Source organism: Myotis lucifugus, unplaced genomic scaffold (genome assembly GCF_000147115.1).
Source record: "Myotis lucifugus unplaced genomic scaffold, Myoluc2.0 scaffold_351, whole genome shotgun sequence".
Lineage (NCBI taxonomy): Eukaryota > Metazoa > Chordata > Mammalia > Chiroptera > Vespertilionidae > Myotis > Myotis lucifugus.
In genome coordinates this window covers 885581-908775 of record NW_005871399.1, presented here as the reverse complement: position 1 = coordinate 908775, position 23195 = coordinate 885581, and the positions used below count along the sequence as shown (strand labels likewise).

Genomic DNA, 23195 nt, shown 5'->3' with positions numbered 1-23195 from the left:
TATACTTTTTTGGCTTAGGTTTCTTTCTTTTGCTATGGACTTTTATGTTGTTTGATCTGTTTATTGGTTGTTGAAGCGAGTTAATTTAGTTTTTCTGTTCATGGTAAAGACACATCTCGGCTTATCAGGATCTCTTAGTCTATCAAAGCTGAAGGTACAAGTGAAAATGCCATTTATCCTGATCGTGTCCTTGGTACTTGGTGGCAGAGGACAGGGAGAGGACACCGAGACAGGAGGGGAAAATGACTGGGATCTTCCCAACACCCGGACAAGGACCTGGCGGTCACAGGGCTGCAAGTGGTCGTAAAAGGGTCTAACTGGGAGCTAAACCACTTTGGACAGCTGCCGGCTCTCAGAGACCTGTCTACACTGACCTCGGGGTCATTCCCAAGAGAGCACCAAGGAATGTTGGGGTTTGTGGACCTGGGGCCAAATGTAGACTCTGCTTCTACTTTGAGCTAGTCATTTGCTCTCTGTTTCAATTTCCTAATCTTTAACATGGGGGAAATATCAAATTGGTTGTTAGAATTGTCTGGCCCAGCCCAAGGCACAGAGCATGTGTTCAATAAATAGTAATTCATCTTCTTATTATTTCCATCATAATCATTACCAATATTCATTGATATTGAGTGCTTGACTCCAAAGAATCACTCCTTGGTAAAAACACTTGGGAAACGGGGTGTTTCTGTAGGAGAACCTCATGCAGCCCACACGGACAGCAGAGAGTTACCGTCAGCCACTGGCCACAGACTGAGCACAGAGAAGATGGACAATACCCTTAAAATTGAGTAATAGGCCCACAGGGAACTGACCTCAGAAACAACACCACTGGAACCAGAGACTTTTCCATGAGATGCTTGTAGGAGCTTTCTAATTTACATAACGTTCCTGGTTAGTAGGACCTATTTCTTTATAGAGTTAGGTCAGATTTATTTTACACATAAAAATTATTATGAGTAATTATGGTGCCCCATAAATGTTTACTGTTATGATGATGGTGCTGGTGACCACCATCATGATGATGGTGCTGGTGACCACCATCATTAGCATCTTTCAGGTCTACAAATCACTCATTTGCAGCCAGAGAAAGGAGAGAGGTTGAGGGGGAGAGAGAGAAAAAGAGCGAGAGAAAGAGAGAGAGAGAGAGCGAGAGAAAGAGAGAGAGAGAGAGAGAGAGAGAGAGACTCCAGGCAGCTAGAAACACTCCCTGAATTCTGAGGTAGCATGTGGCTTGTGAGGGAACTTCCCTACACGTCAGTTGTCTTATCTGTGAGATGGAGAAATAGCCCTGCTGCTCCTGGATGTGGGGCACAGAGCAGATGGCTTCCTGTGTTCTGGTATCTTCCATGTCTAAGGGCCATCATTCTAAGCGCAGTCCCCGGGATGGTCTTGCCAGGCCTTGGTCTCGTGGCTCTGCGGATGGACCTGAACCACAGCACAGTTACAGAAAACCCACTACTTCCTGGTCACTCAGTGAGTGCTTCCCAAAGAGCAAAAAGCATCCCCAGTAATTCGCCGAGTATCTATACCGTTAGTCACGTGGTGCATAATGCAAGCCAAGGACTAAAGTGAAGTTGGCACATCCACCTCATGGAGTGTGGCCATGGTTCTCCCCCCACCTGCACCTTACAGTCACCTGGGGGGCTTTTAAAGAAGTGGGGTGCCGGCCTCACTGTAGAATCTCCTGGGGTGGATCCCAAGTACCCGCCATTTGTAGACGTTCTCGGACACGGATGTACGGCTGCTGTTGGGCCTTGATGTGCATGTGGGTCCTGGTCTGGGTGGCCAGGTGGGTAGGAGAAGGAACTGTTAGAAGGTCTCCAGTCGCCTAAAGTCAGATTCTGCCTAGCGGTGGGCTGGCGTCTAGTCTAAAACTCGGCCCATGATGGGCCGCGAACAAAGAGAATGCACGAACTCGGAGACCGGACTCCACACGGGAGCGGAAAAGCCACAACAAACCCAGGAACACTTCTCATCCTCGGGCTGAGAGCCAGGATGGCAGTTAGAGGTGGTGCCAGCAAAGGTGACCGATGAGGATGTGTGCCCGCATCCACCTGGGCGGTGGCATTTTCTCAACGCCATAGAAGTGCCGTGCCGACATGGCCTCAGTCCCCTCCCCAGCAGGCAGCCTGGAAGCCCCCCTTAGAGAAGTGCTGAAGCCGACATTGACCTGGGCAGGCCGGGCCGTGCGGCATCGAGGGACAGTTTCCGAATCAGCGCATCACCGAATGCTGCGATAATGTTGAAAAGAACAGCGAGGAGCCGGGCAGTGTGGTTTAGTGGATTGAGCATCGTCCCTATACCAGGAGGTCACCGGTTCAATTCCCAGTCAGGGCACATGCCCGGGTTGCAGGCTTGATCCCCAGTAGGGGGCATGTGGGAGGCAGCCAATCAATGATGTTTCTCTCTTGTCAATGTTTCTATCTCTCTATCCCTCTCCCTTCCTCTCTCTAAAATGTCAGTAAATATATATATATATTTGAAGGATATATATATGAAGTGGTCTGGAGATGTAAGCACCAAGCCAGGCCAGGCCCCTTCCTAGTGTAGAACCTTTGAGAAATGACCTTCTCGAGGGCTCTGGGATGGCCGGTCATTTGCACCCACTTGTCCCCAGTCATTTAATCATGGGAGTCTCAGTGTTGCCGTGAAAGTGCCCTGTCCATGTGGTTGACTTGAAGTGTAAGTGAAGGAGGCTGCCTTTGATAATGTGGATGATCCTCATCCAGTCAGTTGAAGGCCTTGTGGGCAAAACCTGAGGTTTCCTGGAGACAACGACGTTCTGCCTCAAGACGCAGCATCGCATCTGGCTGAGTGTCCAGCCTGCTGGCCTGCCCTTGCCAGCCCCCACCATCAAATGAGTCAATTCCTTATGGCCTCTCTCTCTCCTGTGATCCTGTTCCTCCCGACCCCCTGACCACGCCCTCCCTTCCCCCACGGGTTAAATGGGTGTGACAGTTCCTGCTTCAGAACGTTATGGTGAGGAAAGAGTTAACACTTGCATGTGAAGCACTTGGCTTAGGGTCGGCATGTACACATCCACGGGTCATTATCTTTGCCAGAGGAGAAGTCCAGTCCATGCCTTCCTTTCACAGACCAGGAAACTGAGGCACAGCAAGGGGGTGACCCCAGCATTGTATGTAACCCTGCCACTGTGCCCAGAATCGTGCATGGGCTCATTCATCTAATCCTCACGGCAATCTTATGAGCTATATACTCATATCCCCATTTAAAAAAAAATCCTCACCCTAGGATATTTTTTCCATTGCTTTTTAGAGAGAGTGGAAGGGAAGGAGGGGGAGAGAGAGAGAGAGAAACGTTAATGTGAGAGAGACATATCAGTTGCCTGACTCCTGCACATGCCCCAACGAGGGCAGGGGATTAAACCTGTAACCCAGGTATGTGCCCTTGACCAGGAATTGAACCTGTGACCCCTGGGTGTGTGGGCCGACACTCTAACCACTGAGCATACTGGCCAGGACTCATTCCCATTTTACAGACAGGAAAAGGAGGAGCAAAGGGACTGTGCCAGTCATCCTTGTCACACTGCCAGGGAGTGGCAGCTCAGTGCCTCAGTGCGCTAGTGGAAGGACGGGCCCAACACCCACGGTGTGGGCCCCTTTTTGGGTGGCAATGCTCCTTGGTCAGAGAGAAGTCTAGGTTGGTCTGAGTGTGAGGGGAGCCGCTCCCTCAGTGAGAGCTTCGTGACTCTGTCTCAGCTGGGTAGAGGGTGCCTGCCCCCAAAGAGGGGACTCAAACACAGTGGGTGACGAGGCCAGTGTACCTCATGGTGCCATTTTCATGAAAAAGTTTGTTCTTTTTCCAGAATCACCCTCCCCCGGGCCTCCCTCCTTCTCTGCCATTCAAACTCCAAACATTGAGTTTCCCGTTGAGTTAAACTTCTTGCATACAGCTGAGGAGGTGAGGAGTTTATCCTCTTCCTTCCAGCCTTAAATTACTAATTAAAATGTCTTCGAGACTAAGCCCGTTGCCAAAAGAGCCTGGGTGGCTTTCTAAAGCTTCTTGTTCATGACCAGAGGGAAGTCGATCCTCTTCTCATCTTTAGAACAAGGATTCTTTTCGCGGGGTATCTGTTTTATGCTTCCTACAGCTCCGGCCCCAGTTTGGTCCCAGCAGGGGGAGGCCAGGGGAGTTTAATTACATTCCTCCTATAGGGAACATTCAAGGAATGAGGCTTTGAAAAACAACTTATGCTACCAAAAAGGAAAAAAAAAATCAAATTAAGCGATTGAGAAACAGGCATTGCGTTTTGTGTCCTAGGGACCCAATCTAAATATTTAAATTTTAAAGACAGAATTCTAAGTGCTTAACTCTATAAACCTTACACATTGCAACTCATAGGGGAGTCAAATATCCTTTCTGATCTGGAAGATTCATATGCCTGGCTGCACAGGCTCATGCAGTTGATGTTTTCACACACACCATATTCAGCTGTAACACAGAATGCTACACACACACACACACACACACACACGCACGCATGAACACGTGCACGCACGCACCCACACACCACAAACATAATGCTATCCACAGCCCTGGGGCAAAACAGATTTACCAGAAAACTGAGACTAAATTAAATGTACGGACCACACCACAAGCAAACACTTTAGAAAGGCCCCTTATTCTTTACTGATTTTCCAATTTTTCTTCTCCCCTCTGTCTCTGAGATGCCCAGTGACTGGCTGTTAGTGGGGGTGGAAGTAGCTCCCCACGCCCCAGGGAGAAGCTATTAATTTGCTGACTGCTAGTAGATAAATACCATGAACCGAGAGAGGAGAGACAAGGGTGAGTAGGTGGGCAATTAGTGAGGACAGATTTCAACTTGAGGTAGGAAGAACTTTATCAAGGACAACAGGGGGGCCATAGGTAATAAATTCCCCGTTCCTGGGAGCATTCAAGCAGAGTGACATGATCTCTCAGACCTCTGTCCTCGATGGAAGGCTGCCCTAGATGGCCCCTGAGATCCCCTCAGAGCCATCCGGTTCCTTCCTTCCTTCCTTTGATGAGACAGTTCTGGGCATGAAGTGGTGGGTGTGTGAAGTAGCCCCCGGGAGTCCTGTGGGGACACCATTGTGAAATCCCAATCCTGGTGACGGGTTGGGTCCTCAGGGGGTAGGAGTCTTTACTAGTAAGTTTGCCCCGGCCGATACCACTCGGCTCCACAGGTAGACAAATGGTTTGGTCAGCAGAGTCCAGTGACTTTTGTTTTTTATTTAAATGTGTGTGTTTATTCCTTATTCCAAGAGCATTTGTTGGGCATAAAACCCATATTTTTGATGTTTGAAGAGCCTATAATGCGAGCAGTAGTCAGATAAATGAGCCATTCAGCTGAGAATCCAGCTCCATGTCAAGTGGGCCCACAGAATGCAACGCTTCACCTGCAGAGCTCACTTCCCCAAGTTTATTTTTAATTCTTGCTTTTCTGGATTGATGTGAACCGACCCCGGCAGCTTTTTGTCTTAGCAAAGCTCAGCCCAGAGGCCCAGGTAGTGAGAATAAAATACTCTGAGTCGCCACATATATGCTGGTTGGCGTGGTCCATTCCCAGGAGGACCATCTCTTTGCAGGTCACCTCTCCCTCTGCCGAGACAGAATTGCTCCTCAGGGACTCAAGGCGGAGGGGGACTCGGAGCATTAATTGCTAAAAATTGCAAGTGCTCAAGTGCTACACCTGATTAAGCCTGGTGGCCCAGAAACACACCCGCACGTTCTTCCTGCTCTTCAACCCGCCTCCCACTTGACCATCCACGCTGGATGCACACAAGACATCACTATGCAAATTTACAGGCTCTGGGACAGCCAGGGGCCCCAAGGGGACAGTGGGTCAGGAGGTGAAGCAGGAAGCTCTGTGTCTCTCTGGACCTCGGGGAACAGAGCCAGAACAAGAATCAAGAAGACGAAATAGTGCTGCGAATCTTATAGAGGAGAGAGAAGAGAAATCCAGGAAGTGGGGCCAGAGGAAAAGGGAGAAGAAAGAGAAGAAGAGGCAGGATCCACAAGGCCTGGGGGTGTGGCTGCCACTGCCAAGGCCCCTGGGAGCAGTTCAAAGTCAAAGTGGGTCAGTTTCTGCAGTGGTCAGGTGGGCATGGGTTTTGACTGTCCCTGACAATGTGGAAGAGTGGACCCCTGGGTGGTGGCAGAGGGAGCCCTTGGCCCTGAGCAGCACACATTCACAGCACACATGGCCACAGAGAGGCACAGTCTACCTTCCTGCAGGTGTCCCCAACGAGAGAATGGGCAGATGACCTGGATCGCAAAGGCTATAGTGTGTGTCTAATAACCACATGGGCAGTGGACAACTGGGCTCTGCCACCTGATCCAGATTGACTGGTCACCCCGCTTTGGGGACGCTTGAGTTGTCTACTGATGGGGCACAGAAGTGCCCTGCACCCTGTCTTCCTTCTTCCTTCCTGGAGTGGGTGCTGTGGTAGCAGGGCCACCTATGGTAGCTTCCAAGATGGAGTTCCAGGTACACACACCGGGAGGCCTCTCTTGCAGGCCGTCAAGACTTCTCTGCGCTGCTATTCGGTGTTGGGATGCCAGGGAAGGGTGAGAGAGCCTACTTCTCTGGGGGCAGACACTTCCAGAATGAAGGACAGAAAGTGGGCATGTTGGACACATTCCAAGGGCCCCCACTGAGGCTCCTGTTTCTGCAGCGAGGATAGTACAGGTTTGCTCTAGGCTCCCAGGGAAGCCGCATCAGGGGAGTTGCTTTGATCACAATACTTGGACGTGGCCTCTTGATTGGCATCTACACTAAGGGCTCATCGGGGAGCTGCGGTCCAGACACAGCCCCCTGCCTAGAAGATCTGACCTGTCGGGTGCCTGCTGGATGTGATAGGGCCCCCGAGTGCACGTGCACCCCGAGAGAAGGCTCTGGCGGCCATCTCCATCTGCCTTGTAAGTGACCTTCCATCCACTCCAGAGCTCTCCCTAGCTTCCCACCCTGGAGAAAGTTGTTTAAGGAGGCCAGACAGTTTTAGGGTTATGGGCAACACACTTCTAAAAACACCCAGGATTTGGGTAATTCCCTCATCACTTTATCTCTCACTCAATAATGTGAGAGTGGCATGCTTATTTTTGGAATCATTTTGAGGCTGTTTTCATTTATTAACAAAAGGTAGATCACTGCAGAACATCAGTACGTTAACTATCAGGAGAAACAGTTACTTGCTACATACATCACAACCGAGAGAGATGGGGTAGGTGTTAGGACCTGGCTGATCGCAGGGCGGGCCATGGACCAGCAGCCGCCACACCACCTGGGAGCTTGCTGGGAATGCAGAATCTCAGGCCCCGCCCCACACCTGTGAGTCAGCACCTGCAGGTAACAAACTCCCCACATTAAACTTGGAGAAGCTCCACCTCTGTCTGGTGCTGCCGTCTGTGGCCCTGCCCGTGTCCCAGTTCTTGTCTTGTTTTATAGTTTGGCTCTCGGGCTGCAAGTTGTCCTTTGCTCCTACATCTTTCCTTGTGCCTCATTGATCTGTGTTCTGCTGTGCAGTTAGGATCTGTAGGGAAGGGATGCGTCAGATGAACCTCTACTGCCCCGTGTGGCTGGGGAGCACCTGAATGTGTCCTCCTAAATGTGGGACAGCAAGACCCGAGCAGACCTCGGCAGGAACCCTTCCCAGGAGGGAAACCCATTTCCAGTTCTTCACTTAAAGTCACCTATGCCCTACTCCCTGTGTGGACATGATCCTGAAAATTTGCCCTGGGTGGGATCCAAAGTGGGAGATATTTTTTTCCCCCAGAGTGAGGATAAGTTTCTGTTAAGCTACTTGCATTTTTTCCACGAACCCTCCCCCTGTTACAAAGGATGTATATTTATGAAACAGCTAGTTGGAGGCAAATGGCTCTTTATTTTTTCTTTTAATGTAGCCACAGAATATGCTATTTTCCTTTGAGATCCCCTGGCTGCTTCAAGGAACAAATCCTCAACCTTGCTCACATGAGCAGCATGAGCTAATCAGCTGAAATACCCAGCACGGAACGCCCTTTTATCCTTACAAGAAAAAGAGTGAGTTCATTTTAATTAGATATTTATAATGGTTACAAAGCAGCTCTTCAAGAGAAATTTTCAGAATTTGGCCTTCCTTCTAAGGCATAACTATGTTCAAATTACCCTAAAGAGAGGCTATCTATCAATCTAGCCCAATTTGTGATAAATTTACAACTGGGTTCTGCACAGATTTATAACAACAATTAAGCGGAAGGAAAATGGGTCATAAATTTTTGGCTGGCACAGTCCGGCACCGACGAGAAAAAAGAGAATGGTTTAGATCAAAAGTCGATAATTTCCACATAAAGTGCTAACGCTATAGCAAAAACAATTTATATGGAAAGTTGTTTTCTCTCTCTCATCCTTCTCAAAATTAGATATTGGAGAACACAATGAAGCGTCCACATCACAAAGGTCTTATTAAATCACTGGTGTGCTTTCTTAATGTTACGCGTGGCACAAGTGCTACAAATCTTTCCCTTCTCAACTCGAATTTAATGAACGTACCTCCTCTTCAATATGACGAAGAAGCCACGGAGAAAAGAGAGAGCTCTCCAAGAGATTGGGTGACTTGAGAAAGAAGGTTTTAAGCCGCAATTTGATGGGGAATGAGAGGAAGGAAAGCCAGACAAAAGTCCAAAGCCAGACGATTCGGAAGAAAACACAGACGGCTTAATGAAGCAGCCTAGAGGCGTGAAGGTAAAGTGGGTATAACTGTACTATAAACTGAAACAGACACCTGTGCCCTGAAAGGAGAAAGGCAGTCAAGGTCACTTGGGTCAAAACAGGTGGTGAGAGATAGCGTGGCACTGGGCAGAATGTTCGAGCTGTAAGGCATGTAGTATAAGAGAATCCTCGGTAGTGAAGGAAGACCTTTGAGTATCGATACATGTGCCAGAAGTTCCATTCTGCTCAAGGTACAGCACCTGCATCACTGCCTTTCACCTCTGACAATTTCACACCTTGACTGGGACAGGATGCAACGAGGCCAGCTGTCTGCCGGGCTTCATTCTACCAGCAGGGAAGCGGCGACTGGCTCCAGTATGAAAAGCTGCATCCTTTGCAGGAAGTTCACGAGAGCAGATCATTTACAAGCACAAACAGCGGGCAGCATTAAGCGCGGTTGGGCTTGTACCGCTGCCTTTGGAAAGTTAGTTTTTAGAAGTTCAGAGGAAGGTGGGTGTGACTGCACAACAAGAAATTGGAAAGCGGGAGCTTCTATCAGGGAGCCACGGAGTCTCTGTACACGGAGGACACACTGTTTTCTGGCGACTTGGCATTCATTCCCCCCACTTCCAGTAACAGAGGTTTGGGGATCCACTGGAAATCGGAAGGACACCACCTTCAGCGATGGAGCAGGGACTCGGGTGTAAGCCAACCAAAGGGTCATGTTCTCGGCCGCGGTGATTGGTTGGGGGCTGGGCTGGGACCCAGTCTGTCAGGGAGATGCCATGATACTCTCCCTGAGATTTCCAGGAAAGAGACTCTTGCTGTTTCGTGCTGGACCCGAATCTGCTCTCTTCTACCCCTGAGCCTCGGCCTCTGAGGGGAGGAGAGGGAGCCATCAGCCTAGAGCAGTAATGGCGAACCTATGACACGTGTGTCAGAGGTGACACGTGAACTCATTTTTTTGGTTGATTTTTCTTTGTTAAATGGCATTTAAATATATAAAATAAATATCAAAAATATAAGTCTTTGTTTTACTATGGTTGCAAATATCAAAAAATTTCTATATGTGTCACGGCACCAGAATTAAGTTAGGGTTTTTCAAAATCCTGACACGCCGAGTTCAAAAGGTTCACCATCACTGGCCTAGAGAGGATGCGTTCCCCGTCCCGAGCCAAGGGAGGGGTCTCGGATGGAACCACTCTGCAGAGCGGGGCAGCTGCCTGAGCCGGTGTGCCATTCTCCAGGTGGTCGCCGGCTGATGTAGCAGAATTGCCCATTTGCCCTCTCTGCCCATGTAAGCACAAGAAAAGTAACTGGGGAGAGATGTCAGGGCAGAGAGAGGGGACCTGGAGGGAGCAGCCACTGTGGGTGTGCCTCCTGTGGGCCACGTGGGCACTGAGGACGGCATCAAAGCTGTTCAAGAGGGCTGACTGCCACCAGGAGACCCCCCACCAAGAAGCTGTGGGCAGGAGCTGCAGTGGGAGCTGGAGCGCCCTCCCCCATCAGGGATGGTATAGCGAGGAGGTCCCAGGGGGCCTGTGCATAACCAGCATCCTCTCCATGCCAGAGGCCCCTGCAGTTAGGCACAGAGAGAAGCCCCAGTTAAGCAGGATTTGGGGATCTGTTCGATGGCCCCAACCCTGGGAGGAGAAGGGGCCCACAAGGGGCAAGGTATGGGGGCGAGGAAGGGTGGAAGGAGGGACACACTCCCTCCTCAGGGCAGCTTCCCCAGGCCACAGGTCAGCCTGAGCTAAAGGGTGGAAGCGGGTTGACTTGGATCTGAGACTGAAGTTGTAAACTGTACCGGAGTGGTTTAAGACCTTTTAATGCCTAAAAATGACCAGAAACTTTTGAGATCTGTCTGAGGTATCATCAAGGAAAGAGAAAGAAGATTCATGAAAGCACTTTGAAAAGAAATAACTGGAGAAAACACAATATGGTTCCATGTTTGTACCTCTTAGTTCAGACTGTTGCACATACTGGTTACACAGGTGTCGTGAGACCCTAGGGGAGTCCTGTCTGAGAATGGAGTGTGCCCAGAGTAGACTGAGAGATGGGGAGAGAGAACACCCAGGGTCCCAGCGACAGTGTGTGAACCCCTGCATCTCCCCAGACTTTTTAAAAATATATTTTTATTGATTTCAGAGAGGAAGGGAGAGGGAGAGAGAGAAACATCAATGATGAGAGAGAATCATTGATGGGCTGCCTCCTGCACGCCCCCTACTCGGTATCAAGTCCACAACCCAGGCATGTGCCAGACCACGAATTGAACCAGTGACCTCTTGGTGTATGGGATGGCGCTCAATCCATTGAGCCACACCAGCCAGGCCAGATTTCTTTGATATGTGGGTCAATAAGCCCCCTGAGCCAATCTGCTTTGAGTTTTCTAACTGTCAACAGAAAAAATCCTAACTGATACAGGGCACATATATACACTTTTTTTGGAAAGAGGGACAGAAGTTTCATGAGATTCACCTAGGGTGTTGCTGTAAAAGGATATGACTCAGGGAAAAGAAACTGTAGGGTTCGAATCCAGCGATCTCATTGACAAATACAAGGGAAGGCCATCTACTGGGGCGTGTGGGGCTCTACAGGGACATCATGGAAAAGCCAGGCCAGGCCATCCTTGGGTAGCCACTGAAGCCGAGTCTGGCATTAACTGGCACTCCAGAAATATTTGTTGAATGCAAACCAGCAGGAAATTATAACAAGTCATTCTTGACATGCTAATTTTCAGGAAAATATCTAATGTGTGAACATATATAATCTGCACTTCCATATCCTGACAGATGGTCCGTATTAACAAAACTGATTATCGGAAGGAGAAGAAGAAGAAAGAAGGAAGAACAAGGGAAAAAAAAAGAGACCTTACAAATGTTTATTGAGTGCATACCATGTGGGAGGCTATACTACTAGTAGCACCATTGTGACGACCAGATTTAATTTTTTAAAAAGACACACTGTATTCCTATTTCTCAGAGACAGTCCCAACTGTTACCTAGAGAAAGAAAATGGCCTGGGGGGTTGCACGACTGGGGTTGGGCTTTGGGCGCTGTTTCTTCTTAGAATTGGGATTTGGACCCTGAGAGTCTTAGCTGTCTACTCAAGGTGTAACTAGGAACTGCCTACATCAAAATCTCCCTGTGAGAGGAACACAACCAGATGTTGTTATGATGGCGCTGGTGGGACAGGCTCCTGGAGCCCATGCTCTCTGCTTCACACCACACCGTCTAGACTTGATTATTTGCTGCCTTTGATTGCCCTGGAGGGTTTTATTTGGAAGGGAGATATTATTTTAATAGACATAACTTCTTATTTTTCTTTTTTCCCTATTTTTTGTTGTTTTTGTTTTTATTTTTCAATTAGTGATTAAAGTCCCCGAAGGTAAGGAGCATGACTTCTACCTGTGTAACCCACTGCCGTATCTGCCAACGGCTGGCCACTCTCCAGATGCTTAAACGTCTTTAGTTCGACCTTCCTTTGGTTTATTGAAGGCCAGTCTTCACTGCCTTCCTGGGATAACAACCGGAACTTCCCCTGGGAGGTGCTCTCCCAAGTTCTCAGTCATAGAACTTGATGATTGACTCTGGGGGTGCGATTAATTGCTTCAAGCCCGTCTGTCCCCCAGTCCCCACAGTAGTTGCTTCAAGAATGGGCAGTGACCTACACATTCCCATCAGAGTGAACCTCACGTCGCTTGCCGAAAAGCTGGGGCCACATACACTCTTTGCTCCATTGATTATGAGCAAGGAAGCCGGTAGTGCAAATGTTGTTGGCAGGCTGCTTGGAGCACAACTGAGAATGAGGCCGTACTCCGGAAGCACAACCAACAACTGGAGACCTGGGCCTGAGCATGTCACGGAGGCCTTTATAAAGATGTGCCTGAAGCCACATCTATTCCTGAGTTGTTCAATTTTCTGTCCTAATAAGCCCCGCCCCCTCTTTAAATCAGTTTTATTTGGGGTTTTGTTACCTGCCAGCAAATACGGCCCAAGAGAGGTGCCCTTCAGTGTCTGTTATTTCTCTTGCAGCAAGTACCCCAGTCATCTTTGGTTCCTCCTCCCCCTCCTCAATTAAAAAAGTCACACAATTATCAATAAAGTAGGAGCCGAGAGGTGGCGGGAGTGGGTAGCAGGGTGATTTGGATTCATGACTTGTTGAGGCTCCATGCCCAAAGAATATCGATTAATGGATCAATGTCAACCTGGAGGGAAGCCCTGTCCTGTTCAACATTTTAATCAATGACTCGGATGAAATAGGAGACATGCTTAGCAAGTCTCAGATGACACAGAGCTGGAGGAATTGCTAATATGACAGATGGCAGAATCAAGATTCAAAATTATTTTGACTGACTTGAGCAATAATAAGAATAAATATAAACGCTTGCATCTAGGCTTTAAAAAAAATCAATTATATAAGCAGTGGATTGGGAAGGTCCGGCTTGGCACTTGTCATAACATCGTGGAACTTTAGGCTGACCATAGCTCATGATGAGCCAAAACTTGAAGCAATTAGTAACACAGGTAATGCATTGGAGAAGAAAGGCTAACCTTGCATTTAGTTCCCCAGTGGGAGAAAGAAGCAGAATTTTCTGGGAAACAGTTTTCAGCTCAATATATGAAAAAAAAATTCTAATAGTTCCAATAACAGAATGGGCCACCTCCCAAAACTGTGAATGCAGTAATTACATCAGAATGTAGTAGAAAGGCTTCTATGATGGTGGTCCTCCTTTTAAAGCACATATTTTAACAATGATTTTCTTTAACAACTCATAAGTCAGAGCAATACACACATAAGCATCCAGAAAAAAAAATGGCGTCATAAAGTAGCCTAACTCAGTGCCCTTGAACATGTACTTCAAGTCCAGCAAGGAGGGGCCTCCTCTAGAAGGAAGAACCAGAATCTGGACTCGGCACTACCAGGCCCCATTTCACCTGACTCCATTTACAGACCTGCTCTTCTGTGTTCGCCCAGCCTGCGTTATGCCCACTCCTGCCTTCACACCTGCCTACCTGAGCATGGCACCTCTACAGCCAGAAAACCGGGAAACAACACCTTCTGCCCCACCCCTGACCTTTGACCCTGACCAACGGAGGACTTTGCAACCAGGCCTGGTTTCATGGATGGCCCCAAACAGGGGAGGCATGAGCACAGTTTTTCTTTTTCTTGTTTTTTTCTTCTGTTGTTCTGAACACTACATCTTACTTGCTAACTCAGAGAGATGGAGAATGTGGGCAATGGCCCTATTTCATCTTATAAACTTAGGATGTGATGTTAGCAAGGCAGTTAACAAAAATAAGTTTCACCTCCACGAACACACAATTGTGTGGATTTCACATGGGCCACTGGACCCACTGGACCCAACTCGTACTCACATTTTTCTCGTTAAACTGGTCCACCTCTCTCAGAAGCCTCTCCTGGCAGTCGGGGTTGGTGGCCAGTAGGTAGGTGGCGAAGGAGAGAGTGTTGGTGACGATCTCGTAGCCAGCGATGAGAAAGAGGAAGGCCTGGCCCACGACCTCATCCATGGTCAGAGGCTTGGACGGGTGTCTGGGCTGGTGTTTCTCTGAAGGATTCGCCGAGCATTCATGGGAGAAGACTTGTGTGACGATGTCAAAGCTCTCCACGCCCACGGAGGCGGCAGAATGGCGGGCATCCAGAACCATTTGGAGGAAGTCTCTCCGCCTCTAAGGGACAAAAGAAGAAATGCACACTATGGCCCAGGGTCGCATAAGGGGGGTTTCTTGCAGCACAAAACAGGACGTGGACATGCAACTTTAGGATAGGACAAGGATTCTCGCTGCGGGATGATCTGAGATGGCGAGAGCCCCCTGAATGTCCCTCAGTCTGCACTGGTCCACATACTGGTGCAGCCAAGCGCAGGCTGTGATGCAGTCAAAAAGATGAGGCCGTCTGCCTATCTGGGCTGATCAGAAAGATGTGAAGCCACTCTGGTGAGTGAACGAAGCAAGTTGCGGAAGGATTTGTAAAAACAGTCAATGTACAAAGCACCTAATTGCATCTATTTGTCCTTGCAGAGCAAATCTTTAGCAACATCCATACTCAACAGCTCCCAGTGAGCTGGAGGAGATGGGAGAACCAGGGGGCTTTTAGTACTTTACTCATGTTTGTACTATTCATTGGCTGGTTGGTTTTCTAACAATAAAACAAATACAACATCATGTAGATTTAAGTCAAAGTATGTGCTCCATTGTTCACTCATACCCAGTTCAGGGCTTCTATGATGGCCATGTTTTTCTCACCAGCAGGAAGTTAACAGAACCTGGAGGCGGGGTGGGGGTTGGGGGGTGGGGGGCGGGAGACTAGCTTTGGTGAAGCTTGTCTTCAAAGTCTCCAGCCTGCGTTCTGCATCTCCTAGCCTAGCCTCCTCATCTCGGGCTCTGTTTTTCCCTCAGTAATCACTAGCCATTTAAGTGGTAAGAGCTGTCTTGCCATTTTCCCTTATCTTCTTTATAGTTTTACTATCACTAATTGTAACCATAGAAGCGCTTACATGTGGCCTTAGCCTTGACGGAGTATGTCCCTGGCACATCCCTTCTCTGAAAAGCTCTTTAACGGACGAGTGGCAAACAATAGGTTACTCTTCTCAGATGTTTATAGAATTAAACAGCAAAAGGAGAGTATCAGAACCACCACCAACACATTCTAATTTTAAAGTACGTTGCTTGTTGTAGAGTTTCCTCAGTTTATTGGCTTCTGGGTTTCTATTGCCTGAATAATCTGTGTCACACACATGAGCACTTAACTCCATCCTTAAAGATGGCTGTTATTTCCCGTGTGGCTGCTTTCTTCCTTCTATAAAAATAGGAGTGTCTCCAGGGCAGGACCCTGCACCCCCTCCCCCCCCTCAGTTTTGGTCTTGTGCGGAGTGCATGCTGGGCACGCAACACACACAGCTCCGTAAATAAAAATGCAGCGCGTTGAATGCATTCTGAGGAAGGCTGTGCTGGATTTGCTGACAACGACATGCTGTTTGGAGCAGCCACCTTGGATCATGAGACCTTTGCAGCTCTTCTGCTTCCCAGGTTGGTGACCTTGGGAGGTGTCTGCTGAGATACCAGCAGGGCTCACAGCGAGGCATGGGTGTCAAGAACCTGGAGACCAAAGAGGCAGGGCCTCGGTGTCTGGCCAGCCCGCTCGGGTTGGAACAGTGGAGAGAATAGCAAAGGGCCAGCCCAGTTGGCTGCCTCTTTCTACCCTGGCCCTGCTCATTCCGCTTTCCCAATGGCATCCTCAAGGGATGGCTTACCCCAGCTTCCTTCCTGCTGCTTGGTCAACACCTGGATGGCTGTGGTGGCCCCACTGCTAGCTCTGGTCCCGTGGGGCCAAGGTGGGGGCATAACGGCATGCATGGCAGGTGATCCCCTCTGCTACCTCAGCTCCTGGATGCCGGCCTGGGACCCCAGAATATCCGCAGGCCTCTCAGCGGGCGTGTCTGAAACTCCTCGGCCTGTGATACAGTTGTGGTCCCTGAGGCTTGCTCGTGGCTTTGCTGGGGTGGGGTGAGGCGATGAGAGGAGGGGGCGCACAAGCACATCCACGCTATTGGAGTTTCCCAGGGGCAGACGCAGCTGGCATCCTTTCCTCGCCTCCCCGCCGAGGCAGGCTGCTAGAGGGCCTTCGAGCCTTCTACAAATCAGTCTTAACCTCCAGCTACGGAGGCCAGAAAGGGCTGCTCTCTGGGGCCCCGGCCTGGAGAGGGGCATTAGTGCGGATGGCTTGCTTTTATTTGCACTGCATCACCAGGCTATTCGAACACTGCCCATTTAGGACCCGAACACGGCTGGTTTATGATTATATCCAAGAAAAATACGCACCCTGATAGATGTAGGTGTCTAATCCACCCATCGGCTAGAGCTTAGAAAAATATTTACCTTTTAACATCTGTGCCGCATTTTCCACTGCGCAAACACACATCTGCTTGATGGAATGTCTGCAGAGTTCAGATGGGTTTCAAGTGAGTTTTCTTAGTAACCGTATAGCCCTGTCTTGACACGGGCAGTCCTGGATTTGTGGTCGGGAGGTTTTTCCTCAGATCAACTCATTGTTTGAAACAAATAGCTCTCGAGTTTATAAAAGGAAAAGCTCGAGGCAATTCCAGTAATTGGATCTTTAATAACCCTCACCTCTTCGTAAGCCACTCGGGTGCGACAGTTTGAGAATCTCGGCCTGACTCCTCAGCCGGTGGGTTCCAGGCGGAGTTGGGGCAAGGGGGGTTGGGTGTGAGTGACCAAATGCTCACTCACACCCACACCTTTCGAGCAGCACTGAGGTTTGAAAATGGGGCTTTCCCCCCTCTCCTGCCCCAGGCCCCAGCCTCACTCCCGAGAAAGCGGACCCTGGCTGAGTGCCCTGTCTCTTTAGGCCGCAGAGCCTGGCCGGGGTGCCCGTTAGGTCATCCTCCCACACCTGCCGGGGCATCCAGTTGAGTTCGTGGTGGTGTGGGCCCAGGGGCGATGAGCTTGTCTACACCTTCCCCAGCTGCTGGACCTGGATACCTTTGCTGCCCAGACTCTAGAGGACACAGCTGGGCGGGGCGAGGCTGCTGCTCCCCGAGCCAGCTCCGCGCATGCAGCCTGCCCCCGATTTCATCCTCCGCCAAGGCTGCCACCATTGGGCCTCATGCCCTTTCCTTGTCAATCCTCTGAGCCACCCAGCCTTTGAGGAAACCCCTTGAGAGCGACATTGTGCCCAAGTCAATTTTGTATAAGACATTTTGCCTTGTTTTTTTTTTTTTCTCTTTTAAGCAACTTTCTTGAATGTAACAGGCCCCTTAAAGCATAGCGTTGCATATGCTACCAGCATATCCAACATGGAAATTATTTTCCCTAACATTAAAAATCCCTACTTCCATTCTCAGCCACGTTCAATGGACACATATTTTACTCAGTCCCTACTTGGTGCCGAGCGTGGTGCAAGTCTGTGAGGAGGGAAGAAATCTTGGGTCCCCGATGAAGCAGGAGAGGGCCCCCAGCCACAGGTTATGTAGGAGCATTCTGGGAGCCGAAGGGAGTGTGGGACTGGTGAGGGCTCCCTGCCTCCTCTCTAATATTGATGCTGCTCGTGCTGTAAACCTCATTCTTGCCATTTTTCAATGTAAAGAATATGCTGATGAAAAGCACATTTATCTGGAGAATTCGTCTGGGGGCAGCTCTGACCTGTGCGAGGGGTGATGCTTGAAATAGGTGGTGAGGTTGGGGGGCAGCTTTAATTCTACTGACCTCGGAGTGTGGACAGATTGTCCGGGCCTCTCCCCACAGTGCCTCCCGCCTGCTCTCTCTCGCCTTGTTTGCTCCTCCTCGACCCTCCTCCTTTCTTTCTACTGCCCCTGGAAAGCTCTGGGTGGGAGCCCCATGCAGGACAGCAGGGTGCCGTGGGTGGGGCAGGGAGGGGAGAGAGAAAAAAGAGACCACGAGCGATGCCAAATTAGGTTCCATTCCATTTCGAAGCTGTGTCCTATTAAAGCACGTTACCTCTTCTGCTGCTTGCTGGTCCCGCAAGGCAATCACATTTCTAATGAGTTTGTTAAAAAAGCTGTTCAGTTCATCTCGCTTCTTATTGGGCAGAATCCGGGCCAGTGGGACCATTATGGATGGAAATGATACTTGAAAGAGAAAAACAAAAATGGCACTGAAAGGGGGGGCGATAATAAACCAAGGCTGTTAGAGGCCTGTTGCCAGGAAGCAAGCCCCGGCCTTGAATTAGAGTCGCTTGAAGGCCCGTCTTCCCCTCTGAACTGCCGCTCCTCGCTCCTCGATACTGGCTCCTCGGGGAGGGGCCGCATCTCATTCCACCCCTGGACTCCTCGCCGCTCCTTGCACATTGATAAACACTCATACGACTGAATCCCCACTTCCATCTTCCCCTCCAGAAGTCAATCTCATGCCTCGAAATTAATTTTCCAGGCCGTAGATATGAGGGCCCACGCTCTTTGTATTTCATCAAGAAAGAACAGAGTGCAGGCCATGTTTCAAGTCTTAGCAAGTGGGAGAAGCTGATCTACTTTCTCAGCTTTCTGGCCATTTGCATCCCCCCGCCCCCACTGGATAATTGTCCCCAGAGCTACCACTTGAATCGTCCCTAAGTGTTGCCGCCACAGCTGCTGGCAAGGATGCTGGCCCCACCCCCTGTGGGCGCCTCCCCTGTGTGTCATGTGCAGCCTGGGCCATTGCTGCCATGCCCTTGGGACAGGGCTACCTGGGTCAGGGATGCTTATCACCTCCTGGGTGGTGACAGGGAACTGGGCTTGGTTTAGCTCCTCGGCGTTCACAGTGGGCCTACTGTGCACAGGTATTGTGCGGAAGCCGGGCTGGGGAGGGCAGTTCTGGACCCGAATGCTCTGCCCATTTTCATGAACCAGAGCCTGAACCAGAGACACGGCAGGGAGACGGGCTCCGAGTGGCAGAGAGCTGAGCGGCAGCAGCGTGGGACCATGGAACCACCTCCCTGCGGTTGATGGCAAGAGGGGCCACTCAGCTGGAGCAGCTCCCTGAGGTGCAGGGGTGGGGGGCAAAGGAGGACGATGCTTGACCCCCTTTGCAACTCCTCCTACAATGTCAGTGCAGAGCAATGTCCATAGACATTGACTCAGAAATGGAAATGAAACTGACCGAGGAATGAATAAAATTTACCAGCCCTGCAAATGGTTAGAAATGATGGCAATAATAACAATAAACTCAACACTTCGATACTCTTGTAAAAGCAAGAAGATACTGGAATTGGCCAGAGGGTAAAAACTCACTTCTAAAAGGAAAGTAAACTGACTGGTGTCCGTGGCATTAGGTCACCTGCACGCCACCTGTCACATCTGATCTAGTTTGCTGTGTGTTGGGCCTCAGGCAGAGAAGTCTTCTGCGGAGGATTTAACTGGCGGGGAGAGATATGCCCGGGAAAGGCTTTGGGTTCCAGCATCGGCTTTGCCTTTCTAAGCCTCGGTTTTCCCATCTATAAAATGGGGATGAGAACACCTCTCTTACAGGATGAATTCAAGCCCTTCCTGAGGCAATGCATGCAACACACTCCGCAGAGGGCTCGGCTGCTGTTCTCCCGGTGGCTGGCGGGGGTGAGGGAGGCCACCTGGGCGGGTAAGAAGTGGCTCTGGGGAGACCAGGCCTCTGCTTGGCAGACCCTGCAGGGTGACTCCCAGAGACCCTGAGCACCGTTCCTAGCGGCAGAGGCCGGGTCCTGAGAGCCGCCAGCACCACCCACGTGCCCAGGCTCTGCCCACCTGGCAGTAGCCCAGTGTCCCCGCCCTTGGCAGGGGCTGTACGTACAGATTAAAACCAGGAGAGGTTTGGGGATGGAGGAGGCAAAGAACCGCCTGCAGTGCTGCACAAAGGGGTCCTCGGGAGCCTTTTGGGAGTCCACCCGGGTGCCGAAGGCGACGCTGGCCACCACATCCGTGCTGTAGCAGTTGTAGCACCTACGGGAGAGGGACCCATTTGAATTTCAAGAGGACTCTGCCATCGGCCCACCCGTCGGACTCCATCGTCCACTTACTCCAAAGAGGAGCTTCCTGCAGGCCTGAGGGAGGGGGTGGGAGGAAGTGGCTGGGCTTAGACCCTCTGAGCAGGGACAGCGGAATATCAGAGGAGACACAAGACACCACCAGGAGCTGATCTGAACACAGATGGGAAGCGGGGACAGCGTCACGCAACTTCCAGGCTGTATCAGCCAGACACGGTCCGACACCAAACTGCGCTGTAAATTTCCTCCCGCGATGGAGGGAAAACAGTGGACCCAAAGCCTATGCATGTCACCCCAAAGCTGCTCAGAGCCAGCATCTGATGATCAATCGAGACAGAGCAAATTGTGATGAATGAATTAACAGCCTGCTTGTCTAGTTGTATTAGCTTTATCCCTGCTCCCTCCTCATGGGTTTACAGTTTTCATAAGGGCAACAAACAAACAAAAAAAAAAACAGAGGCCCGTCACTCTCAAAGAAATACAAGACAAACTTTGGAACCAGCTTCATGAACATATTATATTATTACAGAAAACACACGTTGTATTTTAGAAACAAACAGATGGGAAAGTGTCTGGCAGTAGCTCCAGAAAAATGAACTTCTCGGGCTCTGGGATGCCTGCCCCCAAATGGCCATTTAAACTAGAGTGATCTTTTTTTCTGTTATTCTAAAAGGGCCAGCAACTGGGTATTCATATCCCTTTGTAATTAAAAGGACTATTTTCAGGGCTTGATGTAGGCCCATACCTACTTCCTCTTCCTCATAAATTCTATGACCAACCATGAGGAGTAAATGACGTCTCCAGACGACTTATTTTATTTTGACTGCTGTTATTGAAAATGTCCCTACAGTTGATTACACATCTCCCTGCTCCTGTTGCAGAAACAATTTGACAACTGAATGTGATTTCATCTGATCCCAATGATGGAAGATTTAAGGGTTTTAAGAGTTGTTTACTCTGCTTTAATAGCTGCTGTGCCCACCTTATCTTTGGCCAACTCACGCATCTCATGACCAGAGAGAATGTGTACAAGAGAATTGTGTAAACAACAGGGTACAATGTAAATGCCAGTGGTGATTATGTTATCATTTTATTAGCAATGATAATAAAAATGAGTCAGCTTCTGGCTTATCTGCCGCCCCCACCTTACCCCTTGTCTACCATCAGTGAGCATAGGACAACTGGGAGAGAGTCAGATCGTCAGTCATTTAAATTTGGTGTCCCCGCTAAATCGTGGCTTCGAGGCTGAGGTGCACCTCAATTTCTCCGGAAGTGGAAATGCAGGGACTTTTCCCAGGACCCTGTCCTTTCTGCCCGGGTGTATCCTGCCCACTCCTAGGTTTGCAGAGGTTAGCGGACAAGTCCACTCACAAACCACTGCCCGCTCGAGGCTTCCCTCCACATGCCGCACCTCCCCTGGGCTGCGTTCACATCTGCTTCACGTTGCATACGGGTTTCATGTCTACTCATTGGTCAGTCCGCCCGTGCTTTTATGAGCTTTTAGCATTTCCATCCTCTGCTGGTCCCGAGGTCATTGTCCAGTAATTATGTACCGTTACAAGGAGCAGCGATTAGAAAGTGGGACTTCTCACCTGTAAGGCAGCCCTTACCTCTGGATGTCGAAAGCGTCCCCAGATTCCGCGTAGCGTTTTAGATGAGCCAGGAGCAGGTCGCAGGCTTGGCTGATGAGGGGCGTCATCTGATAGCGGATAACAAAGGTGTAATTAGGACACCATGCGGGGAGCATGCCTACAGTAGCTGCAGATAAAGAGGTTATGTGTGGTGCTTCCTGGAAAATGGATATTGTTTTGAAGATAATGTTCATGCAGCTAAGATTCAAGAGGAAGGGCTAAAATTCACAGAAATCATGACATACAATAGCTGTAAAATTTCTATTTTAGCTTAAGCAATCTGTTTTTTTTTTGGAAGCAAAAAGAAGAAGGGATGTAGAGTAAATGCTGTGAAATAATTGTGAAAATGATCGTTAAGTGCTGCGATGGAAATGACAATCTGTATTTGGTTTCATGACATTTGGTTAGCATTAGAGAGTAAATAGACCGCAATCCATATGTACTATCTCTGGAATTAGCCCAAATCCATGTTAACTTGGTTTCAATTATACTTTAGATCTTCCACTAAAATAGAAAATCCGAGTAGCCCAAGGAACTAAGGTTGCCCCTTTCCATACTTCTCATTCAATACAAAGTCATTCTTAGAGCATTTCTGATGGCTGGTTGTTCATTTCTGCTTAAATTGCTCATAACCTTCAAATCAGGGGAACCCGTGACTTCAAGAGGCCCTTTATGCCCACACAGGATGGTTGCTGAATTTCTCTTTTAATAGTAAAATATTTTTATTATGGAAATTTTCTAAGAGAGAGAATGGTGTCATGAGCATACGCACATTCATGTAACTAATTATCCAGCTTCCACAAATTTAGATCTCACTTTGGCTGCCCACCACTTTGACCCCACCACAGGCGGGCTTGAGTGGGTGGGATTCTTATTGGAGCCTGATGGGCACCCACGTGAAAGCCAAGTTAGAAGCATTGAGAGGAGCCGTTTTATCCAGGGCACGTTCTAGAGCAACATCACAGGGAAAGCGACATGCTGGACTACATTGTTCTGAGCATTTCTTTGGAAAACATATTTTGAAATGTTATCTATGTTTAGAGTTTACCTTTTTGACACAAGAATATAAATTCCTCTGGGTACAGGAGATTTTTGTCCATTTTTGTGTCTTTGGTACCCAGGACAGTGCCTGGCACATAGTAATTATTTGTTGAATGAATGAATGATGAATGAATGAATGGATATTAATGTTTACGTAAGATCCACTCTTTGTTGATAAAGTCTTGAGACATTTGGAAAAAGTCCTAAAATGTTAGGAGGTATATTGTATTGAGGCAAAATCTAACTTTTCCCTCCCCTCCCCTCCCCTCCCCTCCCCTCTTCTTCTCTTCTCCTCTTCTCCTCTCCTCTCCTCTCCTCTCCTCTCCTCTCCTCTCCTCTCCTCT

At 49.2% G+C, this 23195-nt stretch overlaps 1 protein-coding gene across 1 annotated transcript in view; it reads right to left on the bottom strand.

The window, feature by feature from the left end:
- TBXAS1 (thromboxane A synthase 1) overlaps positions 1-23195 on the bottom strand; it is a 152213-nt gene that overhangs the window by 26129 nt on the left and 102889 nt on the right. Inside the window, exons 7-10 of the mRNA XM_006101347.3 lie at positions 21790-21878; positions 19987-20135; positions 18187-18317; positions 14068-14379 (exon numbers count right to left, since the gene is read on the bottom strand). Coding sequence (XP_006101409.1) covers positions 14068-14379; positions 18187-18317; positions 19987-20135; positions 21790-21878 — 681 coding nt within the window. The remainder of the gene's footprint in view (positions 1-14067; positions 14380-18186; positions 18318-19986; positions 20136-21789; positions 21879-23195) is intronic.